This window comes from Malurus melanocephalus, unplaced genomic scaffold (genome assembly GCF_030028575.1).
Source record: "Malurus melanocephalus ecotype Western Australia unplaced genomic scaffold, MMel_1.1 scaffold_244, whole genome shotgun sequence".
Taxonomy (NCBI): Eukaryota; Metazoa; Chordata; class Aves; order Passeriformes; family Maluridae; genus Malurus; species Malurus melanocephalus.
In genome coordinates, this window is record NW_026623476.1 from 724792 (window position 1) to 742721 (window position 17930).

A 17930-nucleotide genomic window follows, 5' to 3' on the forward strand; every position below is an offset into this window, starting at 1 on the left:
GAAACAGGTGTAGGMTCTTGCAGCACCTGTCACGGCTCCGATCGCTCCTCCAGCCAATCAGCTGGACACGCAGATGGACTTGGCCATACAAGGCCCGGCCGCTCGGCCTCTCAAGGTCGGAGCCTCTTATCCCTCTCCCAGCCCTTCCTAACAAGTCATCCTGCCAGTCTGCTACACTTTGATATCAGCAGGGAAAATGTTAACGCTGTGTAATCTGGAYTACACTTAACCCCTGCAGCCCACGGCGCTCTGGAAATAGAACCCAAATGTCTTTACGCGGCGCTCGGGACGCGATTACAGAGCTGCACTGAGGCTCTGCAAAGAAAGGGCTTGCAAGACATGMACACAGAGAGAGCAAACTCCGGTGATAAACATGCCCAAGCAATTCAGTTGCAACAAGGGAGTTTCATTAGAGCTCTTTTTAATAGTCCAAAGCAATTCAGTGAAAGCTTTCAAGTGCAATGCTGCCAGTTCATGGTCTAAAAATTATCCTCCAAGTTAAACAAAAAGGAAGAGATTTAAATATAAAAATGCCTCCTTCCTCTCGCTGACTGCGCGTCATTTTTGCTAACAATGGGGTTAACTCTGTTTTGACTCATGAGGAAGGAAAATGCCTCAGTATCTCCCGTTTCAGGCTCTGGAAACCGTCACTCCAGATGGGGTTCCTGTCATTGTGGAGGGATTTAAGCCACGGTTCCCTGTCACAGATAATAAGGCTGGGTCCGACAGCCAGAGCTCTGTCTCCTTATCACCAAAACACCAAGTGCCACTTTGAGGCCCTGACCATAAAAAGCCTGTGAACTTTTATCAGTGCCCAGTAACACAATAGTAAAACATTCCTGCTCGGTGGCCGGGGCTGCCCATGGAATGCTGCGAGCTGTTGGCACGGGCAGGCGAAGGCGACGTGAGCCAGCCCTGCCAGACACCGACACAGGACCCTGCTCCAGGGAAAACAAGGCGGGACACGGCTACCGGGAATGTGGAAATCGCTCCATGGGGACACAGCAAAGCCAAACTCCATAAACAAGGGCTGACTCCGCCCTTCAGATTCTCCACTGTTAAAATTTGTTATTTCTCCAAATAACGTAAATAACTCGGCTCTCTGAGTTATTTCCGAGATATTATCACAGAGATCAAAATTTTACTAATGCTGAGGTTATTCAGAGAAGAAAATGCCAGTTGGTGAGAGCAAGTAATTTGTGCAACATGAAGAGAGCTTTATTTCTCTGCTGCGATACAGAACCTTGTTTAGAACAAAATCATAGTTTTTGCAGTGGAGGCTAATAAATATAAGGCATCATTTTTAGTTACTACAGCAAGTGGGGAAAAGAACATTAAATTTCAGGTTTTGTTACTGGATGCTCACTGCAATTACCTTCTGGTGTGAAGTCTTGTTTTCCAGATCATGTAAGGGAATGTGWAGCCCTTTCAGTAAATCTGTGTTACTTTCCACTTCCTCTAAGACTTAGCCAAAATTACTGGAAATTGTTCCAACRTGTTTGCCAATGCACTGTATTGTGCCCCAGTAACTGAGATTGTGTAGCTTTGATCTCAGACTGCATTAACTGATTGAGAGAAAAGCACTGTTTTTACTCAGAAAATAATGTTAAGCATTTACAAGGAACCAGGTGTGCAATCTTTTTTTAAAAGAATGAAGGAAACACAACAAGACATTTACGTGACACACAAAGTCACTACACAASAGTTCCAGACAGCTCTGGTCATCCTGATATTGCAGAATGACCTAGAAGCTTTAAACTGCTTCAGTTCCACTATTAGTTTAGTATTGATTTATTTTTATTTGARTGGCAGAGCTTTGAAAACATTGTATGAGAACGGCTGGACCAGCTATGACGGGTTTAAATATTGCAGTCAAGCACATGGTACAAGAGCCCCAATATTTTCCTGAACTTCCCCACACATATGCAAAGTAGTGTTTAATTGCACTGTATTTTGCTAATTTAAGAAAAGAATCATGCCTTGGCAAGAAGCATCTAAGGAACAGAAGAAGGGCTTCTTGCAAAACAACAACAGAAAGGAATAATTGGCTTCTTTCTACAATTCGCTATAAATTTTTACCGAAACCAATACTACAGATACCAAAGGGTATAAAAACACAATAAAGTCATTTACTGTTTGATCCGTGAGGAAGCAAAGATGATATTCAACCATCAGTGTAATTATCTTAGTACAAGCTTCCTTCACCAAATCCAACARAGACACATGAAATGCAGGAGCCTGRAGCCCGCTGAGCTCCCRGGGCTCCAGACTGCTCAATAAACACAGATGGGTCACTGCTTCCAGGGAAGAAGTGACAATTCCCAACTGGCCTTCCTACATCACACTCTGGGTTTTACATCCCACTCCAAATGGACGCATTGATAATGATTAAAGAGCACAATCAGCGTGTTTTGTGCTCCCATCAGCGAGTTTAGTTAAAAAGCCAAGACTTCTGATATTGTGCTCTGGGCTCCTTACCAGCCCTGGCAGAACTGTAAAGAACTTGATTATGTTCATTGTCACGTCAGGAAATGGTATTTTTCTGCCTTAAAGCRAGAATGTAGGATGACCTCATGTGTAAAAAGTGTTMTGAACTGTAAAAAAGTGTCAGGTCATTCAAAACATTCAGTGTTGGGTTTCTTGTAATATTACACAAAAAGGAAATGGTTGCTGCTGTCAAAGCCACCATGTATCATGTTAACAGCTCTATTTTTGCACTTACTATTGGAGCTGGCCAGAGAGGATTTTTGTTGGTATTTCATCCCAAATCATGGGGAAAACCATGTCCAAAATTTGACTAAGACTGAAATGGAGAGTGATTTCCCTTGGAAAAGCAAACCTTCCACTTAAATCCTGTGGCTAGTTTTGTTTCTGTTCTTGCAATCAGAGCACGGAAAAGCTGCGAAGCTSCACAAATTTGGAGTAAATCTGTTTTAAACATCATAATTTTTTAAGTGTAAATATTCCTCAGGTCTGAAGTAATGGAAAGGCCCTACCAGTYCTGCTAAGCATTACTGCTGCTCTGTAGACACCTACACCATGGATATCAAAAGATAAACAATTATGGTTTCCTGATGCTGTAGACACGCCATGTAATAAAGARTACTTTTTTCTCACTGAAATGACGAAAAATTCTTCTTGCCCATTCTTTAACTTACTTTTGCTGGGTTTATGCTCAGCTGCAGCAGGAATAAGTGGGCTGCCAACGTGTGGGCTGAGTATCACAAATARAGAGAAAGCAGAAGGAATGGCCTGGCCTCGCTGGCAGCAGCAAACCTCAGCCTCAGTCACCACAAATAATCACAACCTTCATGAAAAGCCACACCTTTTTTTTTTTCTGAGATATTCACAGAATGAAGAACAAATAAAGCAGTCAMAGCACCAGATTCCCACCCAGTTTTCATCCTTAATACATGAAAGATCWATGAGACAAAACAGGGCATACGCCTTTACTGGAGCCCAGCTCCCTTCACACAGCAGGCAAGGACCACATGGATCACYACAGGCTTTAAACGTCCTGCTGAAAGCAAGACAATTGTTTGATTATTTGCTTCCTGATACCTATTATTGCCAAGAAGTTGAGCCTAAAACCAGGCTGTTTTCTCTTCTTTTATAMCACAAAATATTCCACTTTCATCAGCCTGAACAATACTAAGGTGTCTCATCCTTTAGATATCGTTATGCCTCCACTATTATGTATAAAACATATTCAAGTACCCRAGGAGTATTCTTAGTCACCAAAAGCTATTTTTAGTTTTTCAGCTTCCTGCGGGTCAGTTTGGCTACAGAAGAATCATCATTCCTGTTTCTTTTCTCTAAATTAACAACACAGCTCTACAGACTCAGAGCTTGACCCCACAGTGCCGGGTACACGAATTTAGCACTGTCTAAAATCCTAGCAGGAGCGAATCCCTAGTGCAGCATAAACATCAAAAGAGAACAGCCAGAGAAAAAACAGATAATTCAACTCTGTAACCATGTTTTGTCTATTTAAGCTCATCAACGTTATTTCTGTAGGCTGAAATTTCTTTTTCCACAGTTAGATGTAGTGTATTGTTTTAYGTGATGTTTACAAACGTGATATTTTTTCTTCAGGCTATATTAATATTCTCAACTACACTGAAGCATCTGCACATTTCCTTATGAAGCTATTTTCCTGGCCTTTGAGCTGGGAAGGCTACTTACATTYAGCCCTAATACTATTCCTTTCAGTATCCCTGACACATTTTCAATTACATTTTGCCACGCTATCAGTTCAAATTTCACGTTCTAATTATAGCCACAAACACATCCATCCCAAACCAGCTCAGGGAAGGAGTGGTGCCCGGCTTTCAAAACTTCCCTGAAACGCACACGAGGCCAAATTAGATTATGACAGACATTTCCATGAGCTAAGCAACTTGGAGAGCTTAACTTCTTAAAGAACAAGGCCTCCCCAATCTTCCTGGCAGGCTCCCCAACCACAATACTGCATGCTAAAGAAAATCTGAACTATTGACATGCTCTACTTTCAGCTTACTTAAATAATGTTTTCCATACTTGTGCTCAATTAGTAGTGATATTKAAAGAGCAAATAATTGACATTATGCAAAAATACATGGACATGAAAAATTCTAAGTGCAGKACTTGAAGCTTGCTACAGTTATTGTATTTCTTGGCCAAATATTATAGTTTGTTATTAAAAAAAAAGGGAGGTTTAGGATTAATTATTTATTCTACGGTTTTACAAACAAAAAACTTACACGCCTGCCTAGCACTATTCCATAAAATACAAAGAAAAAGAAAAGCCCCTTAAGYGATGCTCTTTGTTCAGTTTTAGGCAAAGGTATTCAGCATTTACAGATGAAAAATGTTCATGATTTGAAATTTTATCAGTGTCCCTGCTATAAACCACTCTAAGAAAAGAAACCATCTTGTTTCAAATGTTGGAGCACTTCCAGTATCTGGCAAATTTTAACATGCATCCCCAGCTTGCCAAACATGAAAGCTAGCTGTCAAATTCCTCCCAGATATGATAAAGATGGCACTCAGGATTCAAACTCTCATTTATATAAAATAACACATACAAAAGGTTTTTAGACTTGATATGGCATGAAGCTTCAATTCTAGCCTGAAGCATCTTTGCTGTGAAACATTATTTTAAGTAGATAACCACAAGCAATTACTGAAGAATTAGAACTTTCTGGGCTAAAAAATCCGCTCTTCACCTCCAGAATATTACCATCACCCAGTACTTTGGACTAGAAGGTATGGGAGAGGCAGCTGTGTAGCTGKATTTGTGATTTTAGAGAAGCACTATCTGTGAACTGCGGACTTTATAAACCAGTTGCTGACCTACAAATGAGCTGGATTGCTTGATCCTAAATGAACTCCTTGAGACTTAMAATGATTAGTAATCCATTAGCACTGATAATGCTGTTTCCACAGTGACAGCTTCGTCAGGCTCTCAAAGTCCGATATTTGATGCATTCGTCTTTGTTTCACTTTCTATCCAACTCAGTAGATTAGCAAATTTTACATCACTGAGCAGGTTTGCATTTTACCTGTTTTATAGAAAGTATCATGAACAATATTTTCCCATCAAAAGGGTACTAAACAGCCAGTTTAACTCGGTCTTTTTCAAACTTTTTTTTAACAAAGACAAAATAGATTGATACTCATCTTCAAGAAGCAGAAACTATTCCTTAGCATATAAATTAAATACATTTTATAGTCCTTTCAGGGAATGCAGTTTGCAAACAAACAAAATTAATGGTAAAMGAGAGCAAAACACAGTTCTCTGTTAGAATGTTTAAAGAGCTATTTTATGGTACATAAATTGCTTTCTTCAGTCCTTATCCAAGCAACAACAAATTGATGTACACGTACAGGCTCCCAAATAAMGATCTTCATGTACTTGCAACAGTTAAATTATAAATCAGCAGCAGCAGTAGCCGACTGAAGGCCYCCTTTCAGCAACAGTGCACTGCAGATAAGCCATATGGAACATGAAAAGTTTCCAAGTGCAGCAATCCATCTGCATAATATCCTTCACAATCTTTTAGAACTTCTTTAGGAAAAATATTATCTCCTACTCAGAGTTTGCCAAGAAAAAAAAATGGCTTAACTCCGATTAGAATTCATTTAATAAAAAGAATGGGGTTCTTTAGGTCTACCTGCTCATGCAGTACTGCAATTACAAATATTTCTCGTCCTGAATAGTTCTTCTTTACAGCTTTAAAATTGGAAAGGATAACAGAACTATTTCAGAGTCTTGGTACTCAAGATAACTTAGTGTTATCAATTATAGCACAAACAGAAACCATTCCCAAAGAAAATGTTTAGTAGATGCCAAGGATTTCTGCTATTGTTAAAATACTACTTACATGTAAGATTATGGGAACTGGCTACATCTCCCAGAACAAGCTTTAATACCTTTAATATTTGTACGGAACTGCCATTTTGTACCACCAAAAAACACCCCAAAAATAAGCAAGTTGAATAAGACAACTGAAAGCAYGTATTTGAAAACACAAGTTGAGATTAGTGTGTACAACAGGAAGCAGAGAGACTCCCCAAAAATGAGGAAATAGGGTACAAACAATTACATCTCTATTTCTACTGAATTAAAATAATGAGAATGTAGGACTTCAAGACAAAGCTCTAATAACGTCACAATTCATGTTTTCAAATACTGAACTTCTCAACTGTGTGTCAATGGAATACACTTAATATATTTTTTCCTGCATAGGTTCCATTTAGGCCAATTATTCAAAAACCAAAGCACCTCTTTGAAGACTGTCCTGACTTAATGTGAAAAGAGGTGGGAAATCAAAGGTGGGACCTGGACAGGTAGAGAGGAAAGGCTGTAGAGGAATCAGGGACAGTGAAATTTGAGTAAGCTTTATCGGGTAGTGCTCGTTACCACTGGAGAAAGACCATCTCTGGAATGCTTTTTAATTTTCATTTAAGAAGTAACTGTAATTAGMAAGTACTGAATTTTACATTATTTGCAGGAAAGAACAGGGCTTTAAATGGCATCAGTTTGTTACAGCTACAGAAAAGCTTTCACTGGGACAATATGTAACAGCTTTGATCKAAAAATTCTTAAAACATTCCCAAAATATTTCAGTTTTTTTAATAAAAAGTATATTATTCGCTTCCTGTTGAAATTACCCAGTATTTCCAGTAAAATATTAACTTTAAGTTAAAATTCACACTATTGCCCATTTAACTAACTTACCTAGYATTCCACAGTCTACACTATGAATTACAGAGCTCCATATGAAATGTCACATCACTGATCTGACAGGAATAAGRTGTACCCACTACCCCTGGGAAGTCACAGAACAAACTGGACGTGCATTGGCTTATGAGAATTGTGAAGAATGGTATGACACATGTTGTATGTCACATGCTGAATGTCACATGACCACCACATGACAGTCACATGCGTCACAGGCTGCTAGGGTATTCAAAGGTCTGCAGCACAAGAACTACCACCAGAAATTCTTTCTTCAAGTGCAGTTACTCTCCAGACCATTCTAGGAGAAAGGATTGACTGAAATGCTTTGTTCAGGTGAGTGCCGAGAGTTGCAGCTCCCATGGCCACACCACCTGCAGTAAAACCTCAGCAAGGAACAAACCACAGCCTCCCTGAGCCTTCTGCTGCACATGCACCATCAGCTCAAGGGCCAAACCTTGAGATTGTTCAAAAGCATGGTGAGCTCCAAAACACAGGGAGCAGCAAACCCTGGAGATGAGCCTCGCCCTCCTTTGGGCAGTTCACACCAGAACAGTGGCTGGTGAATGCTGTCCCCTCTGCAAGGTGGTTCATCCCTGGCAGAAAACACAACTAAACCCATGAGCCTGGAAGTCAAAAGCTGGGATTACCTTAAGTCTCCACTGAAATCAAGCCTATCACAGAAAGAACAGTCCTTTATCGTGCTGTAGTTGCAGGAGATGCTTTGTTCTATTCTTTCCAGGCACAGCTTGTATAAAGTCACTGTCTCTTGATTAACAGATGCCATGGTCCTCGCTTTGAAATTGCAAAGTAAAAATACACTCTTCTGTCACTACACAATTTCAAAAGCACCAAATTCTGCAGCAACACAAGGGCTGCAGAATACACGAGACCAGCACAGCTTGAAGAACTTGTTCATACAATAATTATGTCTTTGTGTGACTGCCTGCATGAACTCCAGCACTAACAAGCAACGAGCTGTTACAGATTTTCTTGGAGTCAACAGCTAAATCCAGAATTGAATCTTTGACAAGTTTCTCAAGCAGAATGTGAGAACTGGACGTTGTGCGTCTGCCCTATAAATTTCAAAAATATTCTCCAATCAGTGCAGAATCAATTGGMAAAACGTCACTTGCACAGCTGGGAAATAAAACCAAGTTTCAGAACAGAGGAGAGACCCTGCCTATGGCAGGGATGATGCTGCAGAGGTTTTGCTAGACAGACCATACAAAAGCTCTCTGCCAGTATTTGACAAGGATTTAGGATTCTGGCCCTCCCAGCAGCACAGCCTCCAGAGGAGCATCCAATCCAATCTGAGACTGCAGTGATGCACAGCCAAGTCAGCTGTCACYCATCACTCAGTGATCAGCTTTTTCTGGTAGTTTATTAAAAAATAAGAACATCACAGCAAATTTCAGTTCACAGGTTTAAAGTCATGTCATGGGTGTCACTGTCACAAGGCTGGCACAGGATAGACAGCAACCAGAACTGCAGCTCCATTAAATCACTGGTGGCAATGGAGCAGCCAAGTACAGTCATTATTAGCAACATTTCAGAAACTTCTATAAAAAGATGCATTCTAGACAAACTTCAGATATCTATATGCTTTAAGTAGTGACTAAATCTGGAATTCATCAAAATTCAGAATACCAGCAGAGCATGGCAAATTTAAAGCACCAGCACTGTTTTAAGAGGAAGAAGAAATAATGTATTCTTAACCCTAAAACGCTAAATTTATTCACTGCTTTAGATACATGGGAAGTACAGCTTCTGATTATTTGCAGGCAAGCCAAAGCTGCTTCAAAAAAAAAATTAAGTCTATCCTACTTTTAGAAATTCTTTATATACCAGCAATGAAGGAATGCAAAACAACATTAACTAAGAACAAAAACTTTTTTAGCACTATCAGCTTGCTTAAAGTCACCAATAATCTGTCRTTTTGAAATAAATAAATAAATAGGCACATTAGTCATCAGCATGTCCAAAGCAATTTCAGCACAGCCAAAGAATTAAAAGAATACTGAAAAGTAAAATAGCATTATCAAACACAAGATATGGAAAAATTAATGATAAGAGTAAACAGCTCCAAAAAAATTACTGTGGGGATTAAGTGTTGAACCTAATCTCCCAAATTAAAAACAGGAGGGGAAAGAAATAAGAGACAAAGACACCATCATGAGTGGGAACTGTTCTGTTCAGCACAAAATACACTGCTGTCTTCTGTCACAACATTGAAAATAAGCATTTGCTACCTTGACCACAATTTAAATTTYTCAAGGTAATTGTTTCTTCCTAAACCTTGAGTGGGAACAAAAGGCCCAAGATGTAACCTGTTTGTAAGTCAGRTTTACAGCAAACACTTCTACTAGGCAAAAAAAAAGAAGATTCAAACTACTATACACAAATATATAAAAATATATGTGTGTATATATATATATATACACACACACATATATAAAAGCTTTTGATGACTCATTCCAGACCACTTCAGTTTTCAAGCATTTTCCCTCTTTTAAAGGTAAGCTAAAAGGAAATTTTAGTCCTTAACCATACATAAATCCTCCTCAATCACCTCCTTAAAATGTCTCAAAGGTATTTGTGTGCCATCTCAAATTATTTGAAATGTTATATGCAGTATAATTACATTTACATAATCATTTAGCAAATCAAGCCCAATAATGCCTACATTTCCTCAGCATCATGAGCAGACTACCAAGTCTTCTCCTTACTTCACTGAAATAATTTTTAAGCTTCTTCCTTCTTTTAAATGTGTACCACTTATTCCCACACTGTTTGGAGACCAAATCAAGTGGTTTGAACTATAAAATTACATAATACTACAACCAATACATATTCTTGCATCAGCCCAAAGCTTTTTTTGCTTTTTTCTTTCTTTATCCCCCCCCCAGGTCTTGCCCACTTCTGGCAGTTCTCCATCTATCAAAAACACAGGAATGCAAAACAATGTTAACATATCATGGTGTCAGCCATCCTCCAATCTCCAGTGTGTGTTTAACCATCAGCATTCCTGGTGCTGCCACATAGTTCTGTAAAGCTGTGCTGACATTTCACATAAATTTGGAGATTTTAGTCATCTACATTCAGTCTCAGTTTTCATTTCCTTGGTTGTAGGGCATTTTCTCCTTAAAAATAAAATTTTTAACTTATGATGTATTTTGTCTTACAAAACATTCCAAAGAAATTCATATTTTTTAAGAATTTGACCTAATTTCCACAATCTTACTTTTTAACTTTGAACAGCAAAATACGGAAGCCCAAATTGCTTTTCAAATCCTTATCTAGATCGGACACACCAGGTATCCACCAAGGAAGGAAATAAGATCAATTAACTGAAGGTCATTCTCATCTAATTTTGTATGTGTGCATCCAAGTATATATTTAGATACAATTCCCAGATCTTCATTTTCATATGAAGTCAACCCAAATTAAAAAAAAAAAAAAAAAAATAGGAAGCAATGAACCAATTCAAGTGCAACCAAAACAAACTACTACACACCAACAACAGTTCAAAATACACATCGGTTATTCCCAGCCTGGAAAAGAAGCAATGCTGGGAGGTGGAGAAAGCTGGATAAAAAACAAAACCAGAGAGCTTTTGGTTTATAAACACAGTGTTTCAACACCAACTTTTCTGTTTATGCTCCCCACACTGTTACACTTGTCTCTTGGCATATGCTCCATCTGGCTGGGGAGATGCATCTGCTTCTTCCTGCTGCAGGCTCTCCACGTGCAGCTGAGCTCTCCGTGCTCACTCGGAGCCAGGAGCCAACAATCCCATCTCTGAGCTCAGAGATGCTCCTGACTAAGGAACATGCATTGCTCCTGGAATAGCTCTGTTAATATTTTGTGAAAAGGCAGAGATGRAATGTATTTTAATGCAAGAAAACAGCTGATTACAGCAGGAGATTAAGGTGGCTTGTTGACCCTGCTGAAAGCATCAGCAGGTTCATTTACCTGCCTTGTGTGAACTATGACAAACCCACCAAGCCACCACAAATGTTACTCCCCATTAGAATCAGTGATTCCCATGGKAAAATATTTAATACAAATATCCAAATCACTTGCTGGAATTTACACCAGTCTTTCCACAAGAATGAGTRTGTTTGCAATAATGACATGCCATAGTTAAAAAGAAATTTTTTTGTACTTTTTAGTTACAATTTTTATTAGAGATCATTACCTATTTCAAGGACAGCTGTCAATATCTGGGGTATAACCTAAGCCTTATTCAGCACATTRCACTACACTGAAAACAGCATTAAACTACAGAGCACAGGAGAGGCTCATTAACTGACACCCACCCGGAATTCTCCTGGGCACAGATGCCAACTGGGAAAGTAGGTCACATTTTACACAGGCTCCTAAAAATCAAATCACCTCAGTCTAATGAGGTGAGATGAGGAACATGCAAAATCCACCACGGCCAAGTGTAGGTGAAATAAACCCTGTTTTACTGTATCAGTCAAGAAAACTCAAAACATGGAAAARAGATAAAAAGCTGAGCAAAACAGGCAAGAAGAGCCATCTTCAGCCCTTGACTCCCAGGAAAAGGGAGGTTGGAAGAGAGGGAACAACTGTGCAATTGCTGCTTTCTGAGGCTTTCTTCAGGGGCAGAAGGACACAAAATGGAAGTGATACCWTGTAAATGACCTGCARTAATCTTAACATCCTGCATTAAAGAAAACATACAAGTGCCTGTTCATCTCTGTCTTTTCCTTTGAATTTAAAAACAATGAATGCTCAAGGTCTCAAASTGTCCTTTATGTATTAAAATATTTTGTTAACCATATGGATACAGAATCCTGATAAAACCTGAAAATCTTCCCATTTTACTCTGGAGAAATACTTCTTTCTTCAGGAGAAATAATTACTTGTCAAGAATAATCTGTTACAGAAAAAAAGTCCATGAACATTAAAGCATCAAATGCTTTAACACCTACAGCAAGCCCTTCAAATCACAGACASAAATTCAGAGTCTGCAACTCTGCCATTAGGGGCTTGTAAAACTAAATACAAGAKCCCAGTATTTCAAGAATTCAAAGCACACAATGAATGAAAATTTCACTCTTCAATATCCCCATATGGTCCACCACTGCTGCACAAGAGCACTACCTTACAAACCTCATAAAAGAATAGGTATAGGACAGCAACAGATCATTCCCATCTACAGTAACATGCACAGYGAAAGACTTAAGTGCATGCATCAAAAAAAAAATTCTAATATTCATTTAAGATGCCAGAGCTCTCCCTCCCACTATGTTTTCACAAACATTCCAGCAGCAAGAGAAGACACCAAGCTCTGGGCATATAAAAGCAATTCCTATGCCAAAACTGAGCAGGAGACAACTACAAGGGAAAGATGTCTCATCGATATCACTTAATCATTTACAAGATTACCATCTACCCAGTACTGAAAATAAGTACCAGCAGATTTCTTTGCTCCCTTACCCAGCTTCTGAGCAGTATGGAATTGGCTTTCCTTCTAGCACAGGAAAACCCACCCTCCTGTCACACACATCAGGACCACAATGAGTCCAGAATAGCTCCATAGTGAGCCTATGTCACAATAAATGCCATTTGTCACATTCATGGAGGTAAGAGCTATGCATCAGCTATAACTCCATAAAATAGAATTACTTATTGTAATTAAGTTTCATACGAATTTGACAGATTTCAGGTTAAAACAAAATTTCAGTGTAATTACAATAAAGAGAAGCCATTTTACATTGTTCCTTCAGCATGTTTCCAAAATGCTGGTGATGTAACTAAACATCTGTCATCACACTCCAAGCACCTATCAATACAGAAAGAAAAAACCCAAAAATATTTCACAACTAGACTTAARAGCACACAGGGCTAATCTAAAGACATAGGAGGATGCATTCCTAAATTACACTGTATTTGAAAAATGACAGTCAAGTCCCAGTCCCTCACTAGTATAAAACAGTAAACCCAGAGAGAAAAATTAGCAAGAATCTGCAAATGAGTCCTTGCATGTTCCCCTAGAGCAAATTTGCCATTGGATACTAATTGCACTTTCAGGGTACTTGTGAGGGGTCAAACACTTGACCCTGGTAAAAAAACCCATCTACAAAAAGAACAAAAAAAAAGCAGCCTCGCAGAGAATTTTTCTGGAGAGGTCCTTCATGAYGAGAAGAAGCACCATTACCACGACTTACAAGAGGCCCTGCATGCAGAACAAAACCCAGCTGAACTTGCATCCCTGTCTCAAATTCAYGTCTGTCACAATCCAAAGCTTATTCTGAAAGAATTAGGTTTTCCCTTCCTCTGCAGTGGCTACCCTTTATTTATGCTAATCCAGTAACTAAGCTTTCAACTCTTCATGGCTCGTATTATCCCTCTCTTTAGAACTCAATTCTGAAGACAGAAGTTGGGGAGGGTTTTTTTCTGATCATAAAAGACAGTTGACAAATTAGCAGCAGATCTTCTCAGAAAGAAATAGAAAGCATTTGTCTGTATCTCAGTTTTGTCAATCTGATTTTTTGCTTGCAGACTCGTGTACACGATCAGCTAATACCATCCCTGTACCCTGATCCCCTTGGCACYAGACTCCTCAGCTATTCAAGGCTAATCATTATTCTGAAATCATTCCTAAAAAGCAAGGCATTTGTTCAGAAGACAACTTCAGAATTTAAATTAAACCCTTAAGTCAGCCACCTGTTTTGGTCTATTTACAGGACTACTGGAGACATGCTCTGAAATGCAGTTACAGTACATCAAGGCTCCAATTGCCAAGAAAATCCTTGAATTCTACTGCACCTAATTTAGAAATTATGTACTGAAAAGAGTTGCTATTTAAAGCTCGAGCATTATAAAAGTAGATGAAACCAATACCTTGGAGTAAATATATTCATGTTATTCTATTACTGCAGAAACTGCAGYCGTTCTGTTGCTATTTTAATTGACAGTCACTGGACAACAAATTTAATTAAGTTCATCTATTCCACAGAATCTCTTTTTTTGGCTTTTTTTTTTTTTTTGGCTGAACAAAGGCCATGGCTGTTAAAGATATGGCTGGTAAAGAAGCTACTACCTCAGAGGGGAAAAAAGGGCCAACTATAATTGTCTGTTAGGCTGAGGGCACTCTTTTGACCTTCCTCTCCCACCCAGTCAATTTTTCTCCCCATTAAAACCTTGAACAGTTCTTCCCCTCCTTCCCCAGAAAAACAACCATTTTTCACACCTCTATTTCCATTGCCAAATGTGATTGAAATCAAACACGTTTCCCAGAAACTGGCAGGGGGTGGAGGGCAGATGGGAAAACAACATGGCTGTAAAGACAAGTTATTGCCTTAGAGAAACCAGACTAAAAGCAGTAGTTTACATTTTATACCACGGTATTAAAYAATTTTAAAATATTTGGTTAAAATATCTTCAAATACTCTGTGTTGCTCTATATTTTAAGTATTAAGGAGATAAGAAGACTGGCACGTCTTTTCAAATTGTTACCTCAACGATATCTGAGTTGGTTCTGCTTTCGTGGGGCTCGTTGTATTCTGTGTATTTTAGTAGAACTTTGTCCATGTCAGTGCTGGCATACTGAAAGAGTTTGTTAGAGCTGTTAAAAATGATGAGTGCTATTTCACAGTCACAGAGCACACTCAACTCATAGGCCTTCTTCATTAATCCAAACTTCCTCTTTGTAAAGGTGACCTAGAGAAGAAAGAATAATRATTGATTTATTTTTTTAAAACACATGACAAGGGTTTGAAGGAAAATAATCAAGGAATACACCAATTGAGCAACACCATTTACTTCTACTGTCATATGCAGCTTAACACAAGAACTGCCTATAATATTTGGTGTGGCTTTCAGGGCCCAGTGCATTCTCTGTTAGACTAAATTAAACAGTTACACACCTCCAACTCCTCCACTGGTAAATAACTACAAAGGAGAGCTAAATTTTAGTTAGAATAGGATAATTTAGCTTTATTTCCTCCGTTCAACAGACTCTGACTTTCCAGACATCATAATATTTTCTTCTGTGGTACTTAGAACTGTAATTCTAATAAAATCAAAGAAAACAGAACAAGCAATGGAAGTAACACTGTTATGCAATATGGTTTCAAATTATGCAAAGCTAAGAAATATTCTTATTTTGTTGCTATTAAGCCATCTAACCAGATTCACTTATACTTTTCACTTGTTTCCTGCCACTTAGAAACATCACGAAACAATTGTTCTGTCCAGTTAGAACTGCTATGGGGAAACAAATCCATAACAGACCATCACAAAGGAGCATTTGTCCACTGGGGAAGGAGGAAACAGTTTAAAAAGTTACCATCAAGTATGATGAAAAAAAAAAAGTTATTCGTTTCACAAGACAGTAATTAAGGATATTTAATTGTCAATGTATCTGACACCCCATATTACAATTCCAAACATGAGCCTCTGTGCCAGGTGAGTGATCCACATGCCCCATGTTTCACAGACAGAAGTCAATAAGCTTTTGCAAGAGAGGAATGAAGTAAGACATAAGAAACAATCCAACCTGTTTTTTGGGTTTCTACAGTTTACATTAATTACCAAGCTGTACATCAAGTTTTTGGAAAACKGAGAGGAAACTTCTTCTGTGTATAMACACCTGAAGGCTTTTTTCTCCAGTGATGATTACCTCACACATATTACTTTTTTAATACTACCAATAATATAAAATGTATCCTTCTCACCACATGAACAGTCAGAGAAGGCACAGATAGAGCTGCTGTTCTTCTGACACTTCAGCTACAAGGCACTGAAGAGGTTATTAGCTGAGTATGAGCAGATACAGAGAAGTACTACTGCTTAGTGTTTGTGAGGAAAAAGTCATCATGTACAAGATGTGTGTGTGCTGTGTCACCTGGAGAAGACATTACACAAAAGACTGAACCTTTACTGCCACTGAGGAGCAAGAGGCTCCTGGACAAAGGTTCCTAATTTCCTTACTGAAATTGTATCTATCTCACCTCTTGTAAGGCTGTTTCCCTGGTGAGATTCTCAGCTGGTATCAGCTTCTCACTTGGTGCCGGGACTGCGCTTAGCACAACCCCCCCTACTAAAGCACTCCAAGCCTCACATTAATGCATATAAATTATTTTAAACTCAATTTTCATTTAAACTCGGTTTTCCTTTCAGAACCCCAAAAGCAGGCTTAGTTCTGTAAATTTTTTCCATTCCATTTAGGAACATGCCAAACCCAAAAATATGTCTTTTTATTGCAGGTAAATTATTTCCCCAGCACTATTTTAATATTGCTTAGCAAAAAAAAAAAAAATGGGTGAGGAGGAGACAGCAAAAGCAGCAAGACTGAGCTCCTTTGATATCTAATTTACTGTACTGGATTCTCTTCAGCTTAATGAAGATAAATGTCCTACAGCTCATTCAAGCAGATAAGGCTGCTTAATTAATAATACAATGACAGTCTCATGACAATCATAATCCCCCGAGAAATGGTCTATATATACTGTTTTGAGCTCACATACAAKCCCATCAGAAATAAGATGCTGCTGACAAAACAGCAGTCCTTCTTCCCACACAAGTTATATGAACTTGCTCTGCAGGCAAAGCTCTGTCCCATTCTACCCATATTTTCAAACAAAAAAAGCCYAAACCTCAAACCAAACATCCAACCAGGACATCATAGGCATGTCCATGAGTGACCTACTCACCAGCTGTACATGACAGAGAAAACCTGACAGGACACAACTGAACTACATTTTCTGTTCAGCAAAACAAACCCTAAATGCYCMCTTATCTGGGTCAATGAAAAAAAGYCTCAAATAAATATCTTGGAAATGCCCAGTGCATCAGGGCATTTTAATATGCTAAAATGCTATATACTGGCTACCAAAACCACAGGACACCAGTAGGGTTAAAGGCCATCAACACCTCTACATACAAAAAAATAAGATTACACTAACAAAAGAGGAAAGTAAGATTCCACGATTTGATCTCTCTAAAACCTTTTAAAAACAAGATGCAGTATGTTTACATCTGAGTTCCCACAGCAAAAAGGATAAGGCAAGCCTAATTCCGCTATTAAGTTAGAGCTTATTTTCCTAGTCACTAAAACAGCCCAAAAAGGTGCTAGCCAAAAACCTGCCAGAAACAAAACCTAGAATTTAATCTTATTTTGCTTCAGTTACAGCAATGGTGTAAGTGGGCTAAAATTTGATACAAATGCACTGATTCTCTTCCTCTCCATTGTTTCAAACTAAACAATGGGATGGAGATTCRAAAGACAAAAACAAYTCCCCCTGAAAGGAAAAAAAMCACCTCTCCAAAGTCAGGGTAGAAGTATAATGCTATTTGTATCTCAAGCAGAAGAAAAMCAAGGTTGCCTGACTTAGTCCAGATTCATTAAAAAAAAAGGATAAGGAGAATCAATTTCCATCTCTTCCATGTGCTTTAAGTTCTAGAGCAAGATCTGAAAAGAACTGAACTCATTAATTCATCTRCTTTTACTACGTGTACTTAACACATTTATCTACATCAAACATAAAGTCACTGGGTGATTAAAGCTGCTCAAACACAATACTTGGCATTCTCCCAAACTCCAATAATACTTTTCTTGCTATATATAGACTTCTCAGAGTTTACATTGCTTTAAAGTGATACAGGGAGAAAAACAATCTTGATTTCACCAACAAAACAATGGGCTCTGAGCTGATGTGTCAGCAGCAAGAGA

At 38.6% G+C, this 17930-nt stretch overlaps 1 protein-coding gene across 3 annotated transcripts in view; it reads right to left on the minus strand.

Annotated features, from left to right (window-relative positions):
• Positions 1–17930, minus strand: part of MEF2A (myocyte enhancer factor 2A) — an 82905-nt gene that overhangs the window by 28897 nt on the left and 36078 nt on the right. For all 3 annotated transcript variants that reach the window (XM_057375301.1, XM_057375299.1, XM_057375300.1), the window contains exon 3: positions 14714–14917. In XM_057375301.1, the coding sequence (XP_057231284.1) occupies positions 14714–14917 (204 nt within the window). The remainder of the gene's footprint in view (positions 1–14713; positions 14918–17930) is intronic.